The following is an 18,330-nucleotide window of genomic DNA, read 5'->3' as shown; positions in this document are numbered from 1 at the left end:
ATGTGATATGTCACGTGCACTGGTGCTTGAGAGTGAGAGAAAGGAAACCAAGGCACCGTCAAATTGCTTATGGATTTTTTATATTGTGATTGGCCAAGACAATTCAGCAAGCTGTAATCTAGCGTTACCTACCTCTGCCTACACATATAATATTTACACACCAACTGTGTCATGCTCTTTAATGGTCCTGAAGAGGGTCAATCCGATATCACAAAATTATTTGTTGTTTCAACAAAAGTCCACATTGCTTGGTGAGAGTGACGTGTGGTCCAAGATTCACCGACTCAAATCTTTTGTTTCCTTGCGGGGGAATAATCTTGGCATTGACTACACAGTGGATTTCATCCCTCATTAATCCTAGTAAAATGAAGTTTTCAGTCTCAACTAGGCAATGTTTCAAGCTACTTCATAACTAAAGCCTTCATAGTTAGAAAAAAAAAAACCCTCCTTTTACTACCAGAGACCTTTTTACTGCCATGTGTTTTCAAGCGAAATGCTAAAATGCACTCACAAGTAGTGTAAAATGCAAGATCTCGATTGTTCTTTCGTGTAGACTTGATTGTGGGATCGGCGTAGATCACAATAATAAACGGTCTAGATTTTGCACTTGTGCTAGTCATTGATATATTTAGTACCTCAGTACTATTTCTATTTCTTTTTTTTTTTTTTTTTAAAGAAAAAGAAAACCTTTGCGTTGCAATATTAAATCTGTTGCTTAGCTAATAAATACCAAGAAACCTTTTCTTTCAATTGGGTGATGTTAATATGCTAATAAATAGCACATGTCCATGTTTCCTGGGCAGGACTAGCACCGCTGACTTTAATTGTCCCATATTTTAATATAAAATGAAGCTGCTAAACCAGGAGAGTTGCAAAAACAAGAGCCAGAAAGTAGCAAGCGAAGAATTGCTTTGCTTGCAAGTTTGGAAGACAGACCTCGTGTGAAGTGTGAACGACATGATGTTAGAGTTAGAGGTGAGAAGCAGAAGAAGAATAGATAATATAGTTTAGCAGACACAGTACTTGGGCCACGTGGGTAGAACTACTTAGTCAGATATTGGTCAGCGAGCCACACTTTATGTCTCGGTGAAGAAGCTGGCATGCACAATTCTTTTACTTTAACCAGACTGCCACCACCTACTAGTTCTCTCTCCATCTTTCTCTCTCTTCACTGATCATTCTTTCTCACACTATTTATACAGCCACTCTGCTTTTGCTAGAATCATCTGAGAGATTTGTTCTAGTTTCCTTATCCCCAATGGCTTCCAGAGCTGTTGCTGTGCTCCTTCTATTGGCTACTACCTTCCTAGTAACCACAAAGGTACGAAATTTCTTCACTCTTTAGATCTTTTTCACTCTCAAGTCTCAAGTCCTCCCACACACTAGGAAGAAAAGTAAATCACTTTTTTTTTTTTTTTTGTGTATTTCTTTGTTCCTTCTTAGTAGCTAGGTGGCTTTGTAAATGGTAAGTTAAAAATACCCTTTTCAAGTTAAGTTTCATTTGATGATTATAAACATAAGAAAGGTTCCCAACTCTTTTTCACTTCATGGGTCACACTTAACTTATATAAAACAGCAGCTTAAGTTACATTAATTGTCTTTGTCCCATAATACTGCTTTTTTCGAAGTACAACAAAGTCCTCTCTGGTGTTAGCGTTGTCAAACTGATTGGCGAAATCTAACTTTGAAAGTTTTTGACCACTTTGATATTTAGGAGGTTGCTTATGCCGACAACACAGCACCATCAACAACATATCCTCCTAAGGCATCTGCTCCTCCTCCTTCAGCTCCATTAGTCAAACCACCAACTCCAGTGGTCAAACCACCAGCTCCTGTGGTCACACCACCACCAACACCAGTGATCAAACCACCGGCAACTCCAGTGGTCAAACCACCGGCAACTCCAGTGGTCAAACCGCCGGCAACTCCAGTGGTCAAACCGCCAGCAACTCCAGTGGTCAAACCGCCAGCAACTCCAGTGGTCAAACCGCCTCCAATACCTGTGGTCAAACCGCCAGCAACTCCAGTGGTCAAACCACCAGCAACACCAACTCCAGTGGTCAAACCGCCAGCAACACCAACTCCAGTGGTCAAACCACCAGCAACTCCAGTGGTCAAACCACCTCCAACACCTGTGGTCAAACCACCTCCAACACCTGTGGTTAAACCTCCAGCTCCTGTGTCTCCACCATTGCCTCCAGTTAAGTCCAGAAAAGGTAAACAATGAATCTGAATCTGCTGTTCCGAATTTCCTGTCTTATTGACTGGCCTCCCACATTATTGTCATAGCATTAAGATGTTAGAATTTGACACATCTTGAGGGGAATAAGAATTTGACACATAAAAACCAATATTTGAAACTACTAGAGCTATTACTACGAGAGTTGTCAAGATATTATTAGATCATGACACATGCATGTGATCTTCCTAGCCTCGTGAAAAATGTCATGACTGATCACATTTATGGATTATACATACAATAGCGATGACCTTTTTCCCAAATAGGACTGAATTTTTAATTTTTTATTTTTGGTGGGGGTGGCAGATTGCATACCATTATGTGACGCAAGGTGCGCATTACACTCGAGGCCAAATGTATGCAAAAGGGCATGCGTGACGTGCTGCGATAGATGCAAGTGTGTTCCACCAGGCACGTACGGCAACAGGGAAAAATGTGGCAAGTGCTATTCTGAGATGAGAACCCGCCGCAACCAATACAAGTGCCCTTGATTTTGTTTTGATTAGATTAAGAAGATCTGTGATGTTTAAACCATGAGAAAATGAGGAGAAAAACGATGGTGGTTTTTGCTCCCTTGACTTTCTACTACTTCCCTGCGGTTATGTTATTATGGGATCATTATGTAAGAATAATAGTAATAGTTCTTGGTGTAGTTCTTCTCTCATGTGTTGATCATATGTATAATTTTTTTCTTTAAAAAAAAAAAAACAAAAAAAAAAAACTTTCGAAATTTGTCTGCTTTTGAGATGTATCATCCTTCACAAGAGTGTCTTCTTAAACGTGCAATTCCATGGTAGCGAATAAAAACAAACAGTTCTGCTTGCAATTCACCATCAATAAAATTATGTGTTTCTTTTTTTTTTTTTCTCTCTGATGATCAAATTATGTGTTTTAAATGACTCTGAAGAGGGATAAGCTGCTTAGAAATTGTGTGTTTTTCAATAAAAAGGTCCACGTGGCATGACGATGACCCGTGATCCAAAGGTTCACCAATTGAGTGTCTGCTTTTGGGGGGGAATTTAAGGCATTGATTATGCCAGAGAAAATATCCTCCAAACGTACATAAGCAGTTTTCAATATTATTGGCATTCATTATGCTAGAGGTGTCCCAGCGTCATTGCAGTGTCAAATTCATGTGCCATTACATTTTGATATTTGGTAGGAAAATCACAACTACGCAGTACTAGTAAAGTATATTTTTTTTATCCTCTCTTTTTATGTTCTAACCATGTATATATATTTTTTTACCCTCTCTTTTTATGTCCTAAAAATCTTTTTTTTTTTTTTTTTGTGTGTGTTTTGGTGTCATGTAGTGGGTCTACGTATTTGAAGACATTTAAGTAACAAAAGCTAAAACTAATTCAGCCAAGTGAAATTTTGTCTCCTCCAATATGGTATGGGATCTTTTTCTCATGGGCAAAAGCTCCTACTAGATATTTCCAACATTGTTCCTCGGCAAAAAAAAAAAAAAAAAAAAAATGAACATAAAAAATTCATCACATGAACAAGCAGTTTCGCAGGTAGACTGCTTAAAAATCAGCATCACTAAAATCTAGGAATGAATTAACCCCGTTCATTTTGCTGATTCGAGTTTAGAATTCGAGTTTTTCTACAGTAAAAAGCTCTCACAAACAATCACATCTAACTTTTTTGCTACAGTAAAAAATTTTCACATAAAATCACATCTCAACTCGAATCAGCGAAGTGAACGAGGCCGAAATATAGCAAGTTATGCATGGCTTTTCAATTGTCAGCAAAAACAAACAAAACAAATACCACATCTTACACTTCATCATCTCCGCGTTATTCGGTATGCATTACGATTATCCAAAAAGACAAGAAAAGTTCATAGGTTTTGCCTTATTATAGCTAAGAAGAGAGCTAGGCAATTCTGATTTTTCTACATTTATGTGGGAAATTGGAATGCCCCTATAAAAGGTGACATACATTATACCCGGATATCAGATATTGCAAATTTTATATATCAAACTTACTTATCAGATTTTAAGATGCCTTTCAAAAGGGCTAATTCCATATTTGTTATTTTGTTTGTTAGCTTCATCTTGGCTGTTTCTGGACAAGACGTTGAAACACCACCAACCCCAAATGATGCGCCAAGTCGTACTATTCTCACACGCTTTCAGTCAAAAGCTGATTGGCTATATATATTACAAGCGTTGCTGTAATAACTCTGGTTTTGCTTAAAGAGGTTCCCATTTGCCTGTACTATGTGTGCATATATATGTGTGTTAATCATGATGTTCTTTTAGAGCATTTTGCTTTCAAAATCATGTGTTATTTGTCGTGTACTTGTTAGAAGTTTGTGAAAGCATTTTATTAGGCATCGTTCACTTCACAAATTTGAGTTTTTAATTCGAGTTAAAATGTGATATTTTTTGAAAACTTTTTACTGTAACAAAAAATTTTAATGTGACATTTTTTAAGAATTTTTTATTATAAAAATTTAAAATTAAAAACTTAAATTGATGAAATGAACGAAGTCTTAGTGTTTAATATCGCACGTTGTTACTTTTATTTTTGTACTAATAAAAATGATGGGATGTTTTATATAATTTGTTTTGAGAATATGAAACCATTGCTCGGGAGATACACCAGCGTGTTTGAAATTCGTTTTAAAATAATTTTATTTTTTATATGAAAATAAAAATAAAAATATTTTTAATCTCAAATAAGAATTAGTTTTAAAAATGCGTTTAATAGTTTTATTAAGAGATTATTTTCAGTATAAAAAAACTCATTAATGTCTCTCTCCACTCAAGAGAGGAGAAAATGAAAATAAAAAATAAAAAATGATTAAAAGTCATTTTTCATTTCTCTCTTATTTCACACTAAATCAAAAAATCGTTTTCATTCATGTTTTTTATTTTTATTGTGTCAAACGCCGTTTTAAAAACGTTTTTATTTTTTCTTTCTCAAAAAACATGAAAAATAAAAACGGATCAATTCCAAACACGGTCATAACTTCTTAGTTTCCACTAGCCGCATACAGATTACGCGAGCTGCTAAACAATACCTTATGCGTTGAAAGCATCTCAGTTCAGAGCAAGAGAGAAAATTTATCAAATTTAGAAATGAAAAGGCAAAACAACGCAATTGTAAGTAAAAAGATAATTTAAGGCTCCGTTTATTTCACCGATTCGAGTTTGTTACAGTAAAAAGCTCTTAGAAACAGTCACATTTAACTTTTTTTTTACTACAGTAAAAAATTATTACATAAAATCACATTTGAACTCGAATAAAAAACTTAAATCAACGAACTAAACACACTCTAAAATAAGAATTTCTCCGTTGAAAGCAAAATAGTTGTAGTGGTCCAACTAAGGGGAAAAAAAAAGGACAATACACTCTATGCCATACTTTCTATCTATGTTTAAAGTAAATAACATGATTTTAAAAATTTAAAAGCTTAATAAATTATGGCATATCTTCATTATTCATAATTAAAAAAATCAGTAATTTCCAAATTTATCCTTATAGGGTTTTTATCAGATTCTTTTGACTCTCAACTCTGTATATTCTCTCTCTAACATTCTGCCACCTCTCTCATTTCTTTCTCCGACGTCGCTATTGCTGCGGACCAAAAATTAATAAAATTTGATTAAAAGAACAACAACTAATTAATGTCACTTGTTAAAAAAATTTATTATAGGATTAGCAAAAAAATTGAAAAGTTTGTTATAGACCAACATTGCAAATTACTCATTTTTTATTTTTATTTTTATTTTTTGAGATTTTTTTTCTTTGAAATAAATCAAAACTAGTTTTTGAAATTCCATTAAAAAAAAACTTTGGAACGTCCGGGCGACTTTTCACCAGATCCGGTGCACAACCAAACTCAAGGTGGCGAGGACCAAATTACGAATTACCAATTCTACTCTCCTCTTTAACAGCGGAAACCAGAGCGGGAAAACGTAACCACGAAGCAAGACCATAGAAGACGAAGAGCAGAGGAGACATGGCTGGTGGCGACGGGATTTTGGGAAACAGAAAATCGAGCATATCGAATCCAAGGAAATGGGTGAAGAGCCGAGAGAGATGGCTGGTGGTGTTGGGCGTGATACTTCACGCCGTTTATATGCTAAGCATCTTCGATATCTACTTCAAGACCCCCATTGTTCATGGCATGGATCCCGTCAAACCCCGCTTCCACGCTCCTGCAAAGCGGCTCGTTCTCCTCGTTGGTCTGTCTTCGCACACCACCTCTTTGTTATATTGCCTCACTGAAAGTCAAATGTTTTTCTGTTGTTTTGTCGGTGTCGATATATTCCTCGTACTAGAATGTGAAATGGGTTGTGGAGTTTTTGTTATTTGTCAGCTGCAAAAGTCATAGTTTGTCTAAATATAGTTTTTTTCGATAAAGAATAAGTTGATATGTTCAGAGCTTCAAATTTCTGCAGCTGATGGTTTGCGTGCTGACAAATTCTTTGAGCCCGATTCGGAGGGAAACTACAGAGCGCCATTTTTAAGAAGTGTGATTAAAGAGCATGGTCGCTGGGGAGTGTCTCATGCTCGTCCTCCAACAGAATCGAGGCCCGGACATGTTGCCATAATCGCGGGTTTCTATGAGGATCCCAGTGCAGTAACAAAAGGTGGATGCTTCTGTATTTTTGTGCTACCTTCGAGATATTAATTCTCATAGGTATTTTTACTTGTTTTTTCTTTGTTTAAGCCACCTTTGTGGCGTCCCGTTCAGTCAGCTAAAGATACTACATTGTCTTTTCAGGGTGGAAAGCGAACCCGGTAGAGTTTGATTCAGTATTCAATCGAAGTCGGCATACGTTTGCTTTTGGTAGCCCTGATATAGTTCCAATTTTCTGTGGGGCCTTGCCACACAGCACCTGGAAAACATATCCTCATGAATTTGAAGACTTTGCAACTGGTTTGTACGATCTTTAAACACATTTGTCTCCAAGCTGCTATTTTGCATTTTCTTTTAAGCTCCGTTAGAAATTACATGTTCCAAGTGATTGATAGGAGCATCCTATTATAGGTTTTTCTAAAGTCACCATACCGATAATGACATGTTAAAGTTGGGTTATTAAGATTTTCGATGCTTTATACGTTTTTTCTTTCTTTATTTTTTGGATTCAATCATGCTTTGAAATCCTGAAAATTTACTAGGGATTCCTTCCTGAATAATTACTTGCTCAGAAACTATCTTTAGCACAAAGGTTTTGAATTGATGTAAGTCTAATATGCAGATGCCTCCTTTCTGGATGAGTGGTCTTTTCATCAATTTCAGAGTCTTTTTAATAGGTCCAATGAAGACCCAAAGTTGAAGGAATTGCTTCTACAGGATAATCTTGTTATATTTTTGCACTTACTTGGTTGTGACTCGAATGGTCATGCACATAGACCATATTCTTCCATTTATCTCAATAATGTTAAGGTTGTTGACAATATTGCCGTAAGGGTTTACAACGTTCTTGAAGATTATTTCAAGGACAATCGTACAGCGTACATATTCACTGCTGATCATGGGATGAGTGACAAAGGTGAGACTAGACTTGATTGCCTTATAGTTGGGGTGTTATCTTCTCACTTCATTCACTGAATTAATTTGTTTGATCGTTGTATACTGTCCAAAGCTTGCATTAATCAGATAAATTAGTGTCAGTTGTTCCTGGGTTTATATAAATGACCAATTTTCCAAAAAGCATTCAATGTATAATTTAATAATCATAATCTTTGACCAGATAAATGGTTGGAATTCAATCCTTTACTCTTCGTCTTTGGTTATTTAGCCTTTATCTGTCACAACTATGCCTAGTTAATTCCTTCGAGGAATGCTTGTTCAAAGTTCAAACAAGCAAATGAATGGTGCTTAAAACATGTTATTAGCAGTTAAAGCTTTTCCCAAGTCCCAAGCCTCAGCCACTTCCTAAAAGTGATGGCTGGTACTGAATTTGAAACATTGGTCTTTGTCCTGGAATATGAATATGTCAACATGACCTTTCAGGTTATATACCAGATTTTTACACAATTATGGTTTTACTGATAGGTAGCCATGGTGACGGGCATCCATCAAACACTGACACTCCCCTTGTTGTTTGGGGTGCTGGTGTTAAATATCCGAGGCCAGTTTCTAGCAGCAACCATTCTGACTGTGGTTTTCGTTTTGTTGATGAACATATGCATGACACACCAACGCCCGCAGAATGGGGCCTTCATGACATTGAAAGGGTGGATGTCAATCAAGCTGATATTGCACCGCTCATGGTTGTACACTTTGATTTCATAAGAATATTTATTTTATCTTGAAGATTCTAGAAGCTGACACATGTTCATCAACTGTTCTGGCAGTCAACTCTTCTAGGTTTGCCATGTCCTGTCAACTCGGTTGGAAGTTTGCCTCTTGACTACATCAACATAAATGAGGTATAGTCCCATATCTAGTGCTCGTTGAGACTTTTTTCATCTGCATAGGGCAAAAAATGTTTGATTTTGGATCTTTCTGTCTGCAGAATTGTAATTTTTTTAGCTCAATGTCCAACTCAGAATGAAGATGTGACAGATTACCTTTCATTATTTCCATGGAAAAAATGAATTTTTTATGCTTTTTTTTTTGGGACTAATTAGTCCAGCATAAAGCAGAAACCGACGGTTCTTCATTTATTTTAATGTTCAGGCAGCAGAGGTTGAAGCTGTTCTAGCTAATACGAAGCAAATTCTGAACCAGTTTCTTCGGAAGTCACGTATCCTTTTGTTAATGCTTTTTTTTTTTTTTTTTTTTTTCCTTTTCTTAGTATTTCAGTTATAGCAAGGAATCTTTTTTGTAAAGCCTTCGGAAGTCACGTTTCCTTTTTTTAATGCTTTTTTTTTTTTTTTTTTTTTTTTTCCTTTTCTTAGTATTTCAGTTATAGCAAGGAATCTTTTTTGTAAAGCCTTTGTGGAAGGAGCGGGAAATGGATAAATAGTATATATGGTTTCTTAACAAACTTAGAAATAAAACAGGCTAATTCATTAAGTTTCAAGCCTTTCAAACCCCTGGCCCACTATTCCTCAGTCTTGGACCAAATTGAGGAACTCATATCTGGCAGAAACTATGAAGCAGCAACGAAGCTAGCCGAAGATCTCCGAAGCTTGGCACTGCAAGGACTCCATTATTTTCAAACATACGATTGGCTGATGCTTATGAGTGTCATTGGCCTTGGATATCTTGGTTGGATGATCTATCTTTTTCTTTACGTGCTGCAATCTTATACTTCATTGCCAGGTGATCTCTTTAGAAAGGAACAAACAGCTTACCAAACACAAGATACCAGAAAAGTAACTCTCCAAGTAATTCAAGTTTGCTATTTCTTATGTAACTATGAAATTACACGTCTCAAATACTCTTTATGGCAGGTTCAAGTATGTGGATGCCTTTTGATGGCGGTAATTAGTATTCTTCTGCTTCTTGAACGTTCTCCTCCTCTTTACCATGCCTACACTGCAATGACGGTGTTTTCATGGACACAAATATTTAGTGAATACCGGTTTATAAAAGCATTGTGGAAGCAGTTACATGGAAGAAGAATTTATTACATGGCCAAAATTCTAGCCACCTGTGCTGTGTCAGTATTCATTTCTGAATTTCTGGTATTGGAATCAAACATACAATGAATTATCCTGCACTATGTCAAAGGTAAAGTGCTAGTATGAATTCTAAACCATATGATCTTGCAACTTTTGCAGGTCAATAGCTTCACAGAGAGGAAACTCTATTCTTGGTATTTCCTGGTTGCGGGAGTTGTTGCTTCAGTTTATGTATTTAAGTCAATTCCATGGCGATCTGGGATACCAATATTTGTTTGTGTCGTGTGTTGGTTCTTATCTATCTTTACCCTAATGCCAGCAGAAATTCCAGATAATACTTATTTAGTGTAAGTCACATTTTCCCTTTCTTTTTTGGTGTGTGTATTTGGGAGGGGGGTATGTGCAAATTTCTGAAGGGAGGAGAGCATATCTGTAGATACAGATAAAAAAACTAAAATCTGCAATCTAGTAAGCAGTTTAAATCATTCTGAAAAGAAGAAACTTGTAATTTAATCATGCGACGTTGTTTTGGTGATGTTTTTTTGTTACATTCTTGTTTTTAGAATCGGGAGTGGAGCCATGATCATCATTATAGGAATTGCAGCAAGGTGGCTTGATCTCCATGCTGAAGGAAATAAATATTGGCTTAGTCTCTGTAATCATGAGATCAAGAAACCAAAGTTTCCCATGCTTTTTCATTTACAGGTAGAAAAGTTACCTTATCATCTCTTGGCATGAGAAGCTCAACCATTTGCATTAACGAATTCTAATGGAAATTCTTTTTTCGTTCAGGTGCTTTTGGTTGGTTTATCATCTGTCATGGTGCCGTTATCAACGTCTCATAGGACACAAAAACAAGAACTGCTTCCACTACACCAGTTCATTAATTGGTCCATTGCTGGTAAACTTCCGAAAGTCTACACTGTTTATTTGTTTTGTTTAGTTGCAGAAGCTTTTTCAGCATTACATCTTAAAAAAAACAAAAATTGTGCGTCATTTAGGACTGAACTTACTTGTCTGTCTATATTATGGTGTCATAGGTTTCTCAATGGTTCTCCCTTTGTTTTCGGAAAATAGTCTCTTATCCCGGCTTACTTCTATATTCCTCGGTTTTGCACCCCCTTTCCTTCTGTTATCCATCGGGTATGTGTTTTTCATATGCTACGGATTTGGAAGTATACATTTAATAGTTTCATGTAAAGATGGGATTTTTTTTTTTTTTTTCAAATCCATTTTACTCGAAAGTCAAACCCATGCAGATATGAAGCTGTCTTTTATGGTGCTCTCGCTCTTGTACTTATGGCATGGATACTATTTGAAAACACAATTATTTACACGAGTAAGGTGAAAAGATCATCAGCTTCCTTCAAAAATTTGGAGGGTAATATTCTGGAAGCCAATGATAGATACTTGCAGTTGTCTGACGTGAGGATTCCGTTAGTTTTTGTAAGTAATATATTTTCTTCGGTTTCACTTACCTAGCTTTATTTTGATGGTGGCCTAAATAGTTCATTTAAACCAAGCCAATTTAGATCCTCAGCATTTTTATTCTACACGATTATAACATCAAAGTTTTTCTGTTTCTTTCACTTCTCTTGTGATTTTAGATGGTTTTATTTAATGTCGCCTTCTTCGGAACGGGAAATTTTGCAAGTATTGCAAGTTTTGAGATTTCATCCGTTTATCGATTCATTACCATCTTCAGTGTAAGTAAAGGTTGAAATTCCTTCCTTTTTTTTTTGCCATTTTTCTTTTCCTTAACATCTGTTTTTGCTCTGATATATCCGCGTCTGAGTTGCAGCCGTTCCTGATGGCAGCCTTACTTATCTTCAAGCTATTCATTCCATTCATGCTTGTCATGTAAGCATAGTTTAACTTAACATTGCCCATCTTTTTTCTTTTACACACAAAACCAATGTTTCATATTTACTTGCTTTTGGACTCCAATGCAGATGCGTATTCAGTGCAATAACAAAGATGAACCGACTTCCACGACTGGGATGTTATTTTCTCGTCATATTATTTTCAGATATTATGACTATCCATTTCTTCTTCCTGGTACATCCCTATTATATTCTAGAGATGAAATTCTTTCATATTGTCACATGCCTTTAGTAGTCTTACCAACCCTTTTTTTCAATTGATATCAGGTACGAAATACAGGAAGTTGGATGGAAATTGGCAACAGCATCAGCCATTTTGGAATCGTGAGCGCTCAAGTTGTGTTTGTGCTCTTGCTTTTTGCCCTCACCAACATATACACAAAAGATATCCAAATTAGTTCACTGAAACCGTCCTCTCAGAAAGCAATGTAAGAATCCGCAGCTGAATAGCGGTAATTTAGCACCAAAATCTACCGATTCCCTGAAGAAATAGTAAGCATTAACGGTCTTCATGGAAGCGCTTGTGTTCCTCTTCTAAGAGCAGCTTCTGATTCTTCCTCTCCTTTGTTTGGAGAAGTGCTTTTTGTTGCTGGAATTTTGTAGAAGTGCTTGTTGCCCACATAGGATTAGCTTCTGACCAATGGGATTTTTTTTCCCCCGGTTTCTCCCATTCATTGTACGACTACAACTGAAATTTTGGTTTTCATGAAGAGTTTACAAGTTATCAATACAAGCAGACCATTATCAATTATTTACAGTTATTGTTATTTACAGAAACGAGTTCAGAACGTACATCAAATCATTTTGTGACGTCTGATTTGAGATGTATTATTTAGAGCCAATGGTGAGTAATAGCGACTAATGAAGCGACTTCTTTTCTTTTCAAGTTATTCCATTGAACGGTTTTTAGTCACCAATTAAATGCAGATGTCTCTGAGTTTTGACAAGTTGACTCATATAGATAGAGACATATATATATATATATATATATATATATATGTAGTTTCGTGATTTAAGTAATACAAGTATTCGCTTGAAATCATTCAACGGTAAGAAAATTATGGTAACTTATTACAAGTTTAAAACAAAAGTTACATATAAATTTAAACCAAAATCAAATTAGGTTCTCTAAAAGAACTCAAAGTCTGAACATGAGCAAAACGACTAATTATTTTTGAATATTTAGGCCCCTCGTTCATTTCACCGATTTGAGTTTAGAATTCGAGTTTTATTACATTAAAAAACTTTTAGAAAAAATAACATTTAATTTTTTTATTACAGTAAAAAATTCTCATATAAAGTCACATCTCAATTCAAATTAACGAACTAAACGGGTCATTAATATTATATAATATTTATGTGTGTAAAATTTATAATATATGTATATCGTGGGGAGGCGGGGCAGGAGTGTGCTTCTCCTTCCCCTGCCATATTTCAGGGACAAAATTCTATCTCCATACATGCCCCTATCTCGAATGATTGTCCTCCATCCTCACCCTACTTGAGAGGATCTCCGTCTCCGTGCGAATTCTTCCATGTCTGTTCCCTTTGTGTCGTTTTCCTAGTTTTGTTCTTAGGATTTTATTTATTTATTATTATTTTTTTGTTTTCTTTGTTTCTTATAAAATATAAATCTGTTATTAGGAACTCTACTTGTAAACAAAGAAAAGTGAAAAAGGGTTCAAATATTGTTACTAGTTCAGCAGCGTATGTAAAACGGCCGTTTTTTTTTTTTTTTTTAAATTCATTTAAAAAACGCAATTGCGGACGAGTTTCCGTTGTCATTCTCTGTCTAAAATGGAAATCTTACCAGAAAATGAAGAGGCAGCAGAGAGAGAGAGAGAGGGGTCCAATAAACACTGTACACGTGGCACTAAGTAGAGCTAATCACAAGGGCGTAAGAGTTAGGTAAAGAATTATCAATCACTTTTACACAGAAGTTTAATTGAGTCCACACGACGTCGATGAAAAAGTTCGAATGATTCTTATTACGTTTGCAGGTGAAGCACAAGAAGGAATATTTCTAGAAGAAAGGGAGAGAGAGAGAGAGAGAGAGGAAATTTCCTCCCTCTTACTTTGGAGAGAAGCTAAATGAAGAAGAAGAAGAAGACGACGAAGAAGCATCCAAGGAATAACACGGATTTAGACGACAACATGTTTCACGTTGACTTCCATTGGGTCCTATCTCCATTTCTTAAATAAGTTTTCAGTTTCATCTTCCATTAATGGGCCAATAACTTCTCAAGATATTTTATTTTATATATATATATATATATTTACACACACACACACGCGTTTCTCCTTCTGCTCTCTCTCCTCCATCCCAAAGAAGATGAAGCTGTGAGTAGAATTTTCTAGCTTCTTTTTTTCAGTTTCATCTTCCATTAATGGGCCAATAACTTCTCAAGATATTTTATTTTATATATATATATATATATTTACACACATACACACGCGTTTCTCCTTCTGCTCTCTCTCCTCCATCCCAAAGAAGATGAAGCTGTGAGTAGAATTTTCTAGCTTCTTTTTTTTCCCCCCTTTTCTTGTCTTTTTTTTTTTTTTTTTTTTTTTTTGGTGGCGATTTTTCAAAGTTTGGTGATATTGCAGTTTCAGCACTGGGTTGGAACAAGCAAATCTGCTGATCAACAGTAATATACTGCTATTGTTATGGAACGATATCTCAGAGCTTTACAAGGACTTCAATAATGCTCATGATCACTCATCTTCGAGTCTCAGATTCAATTTGCGCTACGACCACCAAAAGAAATTCACTGTGATTACATTTGTTACTAAGCCCGATTTTGCCACACACCAGCTTCTTCAAGAAGGTGCTGATTTGGTCCCGTCTTCGTCGTCGATTGCCGCGGAAAGTTTCGCTCTTTTTGGATTTCTACGCCGAAAGGCCGATTTCGCCGTTGACAGAGCTGCCATTACCCTCTTTGACCGCCACCGACACCAGCTTTCTCAGCTGAAAAATGAGGTGCTTCTTGTTTCTCCTCTTGAAATTTCAAAATCTTTTTGTTTTGTTGATCGGAGTAGGAATTGTGAATTGTGATTGCAAATAGCTAGCTCAGATTGCCTGATGAAGAATATGATTTTGCGGAAATGTTGACTTTACAGAACTATGTGGTTGACCAATTATTTTTCTTTTGATTGCTAGTATTGGTTTTACTGTTACTACGAAAAATAATTGAAATGATTGGGCGATCTAATAAAGATGTTTTTAAGAAAATCCCACCACTCTTTTTCATTTTCAAAAGCAAAAAAAACCAAGGGCCTGTTTGGTTCTATTTTTCACATTTTCTAAGAATTAAAAACTGAAAATATTCTGAGGAAGTCGTTTGGCAGCATTTCTTGAAAAACAGAAAATGAAAACATTTTTTACTTTATTCTTAAAAACTCAACAAAATTGAAAACGATTGAAAATCGTTTTTAGTTTTCCATTTTCATTTTCATTTTGCTCTTCTTCTTCTTCTTCCAATTCTAAGCTGTAATCGAATCTCAATCAAAAAATCAACTCAAATTCCTCTGCCTCCCCCCACAGTCTTCTCCGACTATGCCCCCATCCCCCCACTCGTCTCCGACTGCCCTCTCCCGCCTCGACCTCACTGCCCCTAACCACCCCCTCCTCATCTAGAAATGGGTTTTTTTTTTTTCTTGTTTTAGGCCCCGTTTTTGGGTTGATTGATGAGGTAAGGAAATGGGTTGATATGTTTATTTAATATATTATTAGTTTAAATATTATTACATGTTTTTAAAAATTAAACTATCAAACACAATTTTAGTTTTTTTTAAAACTGAAAACAATTTCAAAATAAAACTACCAAACGCATTTTCAGAAATAATTTCAAAATGAAAATAAAAACGTTTTCGTTTTCATTTTCATATAAAAAATAAAAACATTTTGAAACCAATTCTAAATGCACCCTAAGATTTTGATTACGACAGTTCCTTTGCATTTGTCAAATTATTGGATTGTTACTTTTCCATAATATCTTCCTAATGAGTACTCATACGTATGATGATTCTTTTACCTCCAAAAATGCCCGTGAGACTTGGAACGTGACTAGTTCACTGTTCATAGTTCCTTTTGCACAGATTAGGGGCCTTTTTTTTTTTTTTTTGGCTTAACGGATTAGGACTAATTTGAACCTAACTTCTTATACTTTACAAATTAAATGCAGATAAACTATTCATACCCAATAATTGTCACTGGACACTCTCACGGAGGCTCAATTGCTTCGCTCTTCACGTTATGGCTCCTGGAAAGCGTCAACTTCTCAAACACCAAACGCCCAATTTGTGTCACATTTGGTTCACCCCTTATCGGTGACAGCAACCTGCAAAAGACCCTGTTTCTATTCTCTCCTTGGAACTCTTGCTTCCTTCATGTGGTCTCAAAACAAGATCCAGTACCTAGGAAGCTCATAAACCATAATGCTAATGACTACAAGCCATTTGGGACATTCCTCCTGTGTTCCAATTTGGGCTGTTCTTGTTTTGAGGAGCCCGATACCATTCTTAAATTGTTGGGGACAACTGCCTCAGAAGGTTCCGATCAAGGAGGTGATTATGGAAACATTTTGGAAACTCTTAAACGCAAGGCCTTATTCAAGAATGTATTGGACGCCGACTGGGCTAGTAGTCCGTATGCAGCAGGCATTGTTACACAACTCTCAGCAATAGAGGCAAGTCCTATCTACTCTTTTTATTGTTATTATTATTAAATTATTGTTAATCTCCTTTCTGGTAATGAAACAAGTTATTCTCAATTGAATTCTGTGACTCCACAGCAGTATAACCTGAATGAAGACATAAACCCACTGGTTGAATGGATAGAGAAACAGGAAATGAAGTTCCTAATGGGAAAAAGGAAAGTTAATCCTGACAAGAAGTTGAACGAGTCCAAAATAAATATGGCGAAACTCGAATGGTACAAGAAGACCTCCAAGGATAAGGGAATTGGATACTATGACAGCTACAAAAACAAGAGCTTTATGAGTGACATAAACGTTGAGGAGATTGTTAAAAGATTGATCAACTACTGGACAGACGTGGTTGAAGAAGCAGACAAGCAGCCTCAGGAAGATGGAGCCTCCCTACGGACTCGATGGCTTTTCGCTGGTATAACCTATATGAAGATGGTTGAGCCACTTTACATAGCCGATTACTACCATGAGAATAGTCCTCCGGACTATAAAAGTCACGGAAGGCTTGAACACTTAACCCGCTTGGAGCAATTGTCCGCTGCAGCGAAGAAGACCAATAAGAGCATTTCAATTGAGAAAAGAAAGAATGTTGCTCATATTCTGACTGAAGATTCTTGCTTTTGGGCAAAAGTTGAGGAGGCTATCAATTTATGCAAATTGATGAAGAAAGAAGAAGCAAGTGTTGAAGAGAAGAAAACTTGCGATGAGAAGTTGAAGAAGTTTGAGAAAGATGTGCTGGTTTTGCTCAAAAACTATTCAGTGTCTCCTGAGATATTCTTGGGAGGAAGCAGCTTCATGGACTGGTGGAAAGGTTACAAGGACGCTATGGGAAGATCCTATTCCTCAGAACTCACTAAATTCATGGTGAGTCGAAAATATAAAGACTATTCCGAAGGGAAGTTCTGAATTATAGATTATTGTTACCCAAATCTCACTTCATTGTGCTACATTTACTAGTCAACTAAGTCTAATAAATTGTAACGATGAAATTTGGATAAATTTTGCATTCTTCATTTGTGCTATGTTTTTACCGGACAGTTGATTCTTGCTCCTCTTTTTGTTTGTAATTGTTAATCTATGTTTGCTTTCTAAGATAATTTTTGTCACTTGTATAAACATCTATAAACTACAACCAGTGCAGCATAAACCTTGGAGTTTGTATATTTCATTTGGTAACTCATTTTTATCATTGGACAATATATAGAATATTCAAGGACAGTTTGGTTATTTTAAAAAATTTAAACCTAAAAAATTAAAAGAATTAATACTTTTTGTGTGGGTTAAGAAACACAGGGAATACTTTTTAAATTTTAAAAAACTCAAGAATAAAAATTGTATTTTAAACGGATACTTTTTGAATTTTCTCCCGAATCGTTACGGTACATAGAAAAACAAATAAAAGGCAACTTGAAAAAACAAAAACAAAAAAAAGAAATCCTGAGATGTGGCGAGCTTAGAGAGGGTTCTCTGGCACTGGCAGCGACAGGGTAACTATAACAACGACAATCAACTTGAGTTTCTTTTGTCGTTCTCTTTTGATGTCGTTTTTGCCTTATCGTACTAAGTTAATTGTAGTTCTTTCTTTGTCGCTCTAGTGCTGGTGGTCGTTTATCCGTACTTTTTCATTCTCATATATTCCCTGTCGCGCTCTCTTTTTTACTACTTACGTGGTTCTTTATTCAATTAATTGTCGTTTTTTTTTTTTTCTTTTTTGTGGCTTTTCTGTTTTACTACTTACGTGGTTCTTTATTCAATTAATTGTCGTTTTTTTTTTTCTTTTTTGTGGCTTTTCTATCATTTTCTCCATTCAAGTCGTTTCAATGTAAATCGGCTTATTCCTTTGTTGTCTAGAAATGTCTACTCGTCATCGTGTTCTGTTGTTTTTATTTGTGATCAATTTCTGTATTCTTTATTTCTTTTAATTATTGATAGTTGGATCTTTTTCATTCTTCTTATTCCG

General features: G+C 35.9%; 3 protein-coding genes across 5 annotated transcripts; all 3 read left to right on the top strand.

Moving 5' to 3' along the window:
* Positions 1-909: 909 nt before the first annotated feature.
* On the top strand, positions 910-2,930 carry LOC21411216 (gibberellin-regulated protein 14). Its single transcript, XM_024168538.1, has 3 exons — positions 910-1,321; positions 1,715-2,216; positions 2,546-2,930. Exons 1-3 carry the CDS (start codon positions 1,259-1,261, stop codon positions 2,728-2,730), a joined length of 750 nt encoding a protein of 249 aa, XP_024024306.1. The 5' UTR covers positions 910-1,258; the 3' UTR covers positions 2,731-2,930.
* Positions 2,931-6,036: 3,106 nt separating this feature from the next.
* LOC21387030 (GPI ethanolamine phosphate transferase 1) lies at positions 6,037-12,491 on the top strand. The gene is made up of 18 exons (XM_024168537.1): positions 6,037-6,441; positions 6,658-6,849; positions 6,984-7,139; positions 7,462-7,755; positions 8,262-8,479; positions 8,564-8,638; positions 8,889-8,955; positions 9,204-9,529; positions 9,608-9,841; positions 9,938-10,125; positions 10,342-10,483; positions 10,571-10,679; positions 10,819-10,921; positions 11,038-11,224; positions 11,386-11,484; positions 11,580-11,638; positions 11,731-11,836; positions 11,929-12,491. The coding sequence occupies exons 1-18, from the start codon at positions 6,216-6,218 to the stop codon at positions 12,091-12,093; spliced, it is 2,946 nt and encodes a 981-aa protein (XP_024024305.1). The 5' UTR covers positions 6,037-6,215; the 3' UTR covers positions 12,094-12,491.
* Positions 12,492-13,856: 1,365 nt separating this feature from the next.
* On the top strand, positions 13,857-17,383 carry LOC112092417 (senescence-associated carboxylesterase 101). 3 transcript variants are annotated; one of them, XM_024168535.1, is made up of 5 exons: positions 13,857-13,877; positions 14,040-14,163; positions 14,269-14,641; positions 15,846-16,349; positions 16,455-17,383. In XM_024168535.1, exons 2-5 carry the CDS (start codon positions 14,156-14,158, stop codon positions 17,274-17,276), a joined length of 1,707 nt encoding a protein of 568 aa, XP_024024303.1. In that variant the 5' UTR covers positions 13,857-13,877; positions 14,040-14,155; the 3' UTR covers positions 17,277-17,383. The 3 variants fall into 3 exon arrangements, with proteins under 3 accessions (XP_024024303.1, XP_024024302.1, XP_024024300.1); XM_024168534.1 differs by lacking the exons at positions 13,857-13,877; positions 14,040-14,163 and adding an exon at positions 13,968-14,001; XM_024168532.1 differs by lacking the exon at positions 13,857-13,877 and having other exon boundaries at positions 14,074-14,163; positions 16,458-17,383.
* Positions 17,384-18,330: the final 947 nt, after the last annotated feature.

The sequence above is a fragment of the Morus notabilis genome, unplaced genomic scaffold (genome assembly GCF_000414095.1).
Source record: "Morus notabilis unplaced genomic scaffold, ASM41409v2 Scaffold1725, whole genome shotgun sequence".
Classification (NCBI taxonomy): Eukaryota; Viridiplantae; Streptophyta; class Magnoliopsida; order Rosales; family Moraceae; genus Morus; species Morus notabilis.
This window is presented reverse-complemented; position numbering and strand designations above follow the sequence as displayed.

Excerpts from the sequence above, each read along its gene's own strand:
- LOC21411216 (XM_024168538.1), top strand. The coding sequence starts at position 1,259 with ATGGCTTCCAGAGCTGTTGCTGTGCTCCTTCTATTGGCTACTACCTTC. Across the intron at positions 1,322-1,714 it reads CCTTCCTAGTAACCACAAAG|GAGGTTGCTTATGCCGACAA; the intron begins GTACGAAATTTC and ends TTTGATATTTAG. Across the intron at positions 2,217-2,545 it reads TCCAGTTAAGTCCAGAAAAG|ATTGCATACCATTATGTGAC; the intron begins GTAAACAATGAA and ends TGGGGGTGGCAG.
- LOC112092417 (XM_024168535.1), top strand. Across the intron at positions 14,642-15,845 it reads TTTCTCAGCTGAAAAATGAG|ATAAACTATTCATACCCAAT; the intron begins GTGCTTCTTGTT and ends AATTAAATGCAG. Across the intron at positions 16,350-16,454 it reads CACAACTCTCAGCAATAGAG|CAGTATAACCTGAATGAAGA; the intron begins GCAAGTCCTATC and ends GTGACTCCACAG.
- LOC21387030 (XM_024168537.1), top strand. The coding sequence starts at position 6,216 with ATGGCTGGTGGCGACGGGATTTTGGGAAACAGAAAATCGAGCATATCG. Across the intron at positions 6,850-6,983 it reads TCCCAGTGCAGTAACAAAAG|GGTGGAAAGCGAACCCGGTA; the intron begins GTGGATGCTTCT and ends TTGTCTTTTCAG. Across the intron at positions 10,922-11,037 it reads TTCCTTCTGTTATCCATCGG|ATATGAAGCTGTCTTTTATG; the intron begins GTATGTGTTTTT and ends AAACCCATGCAG.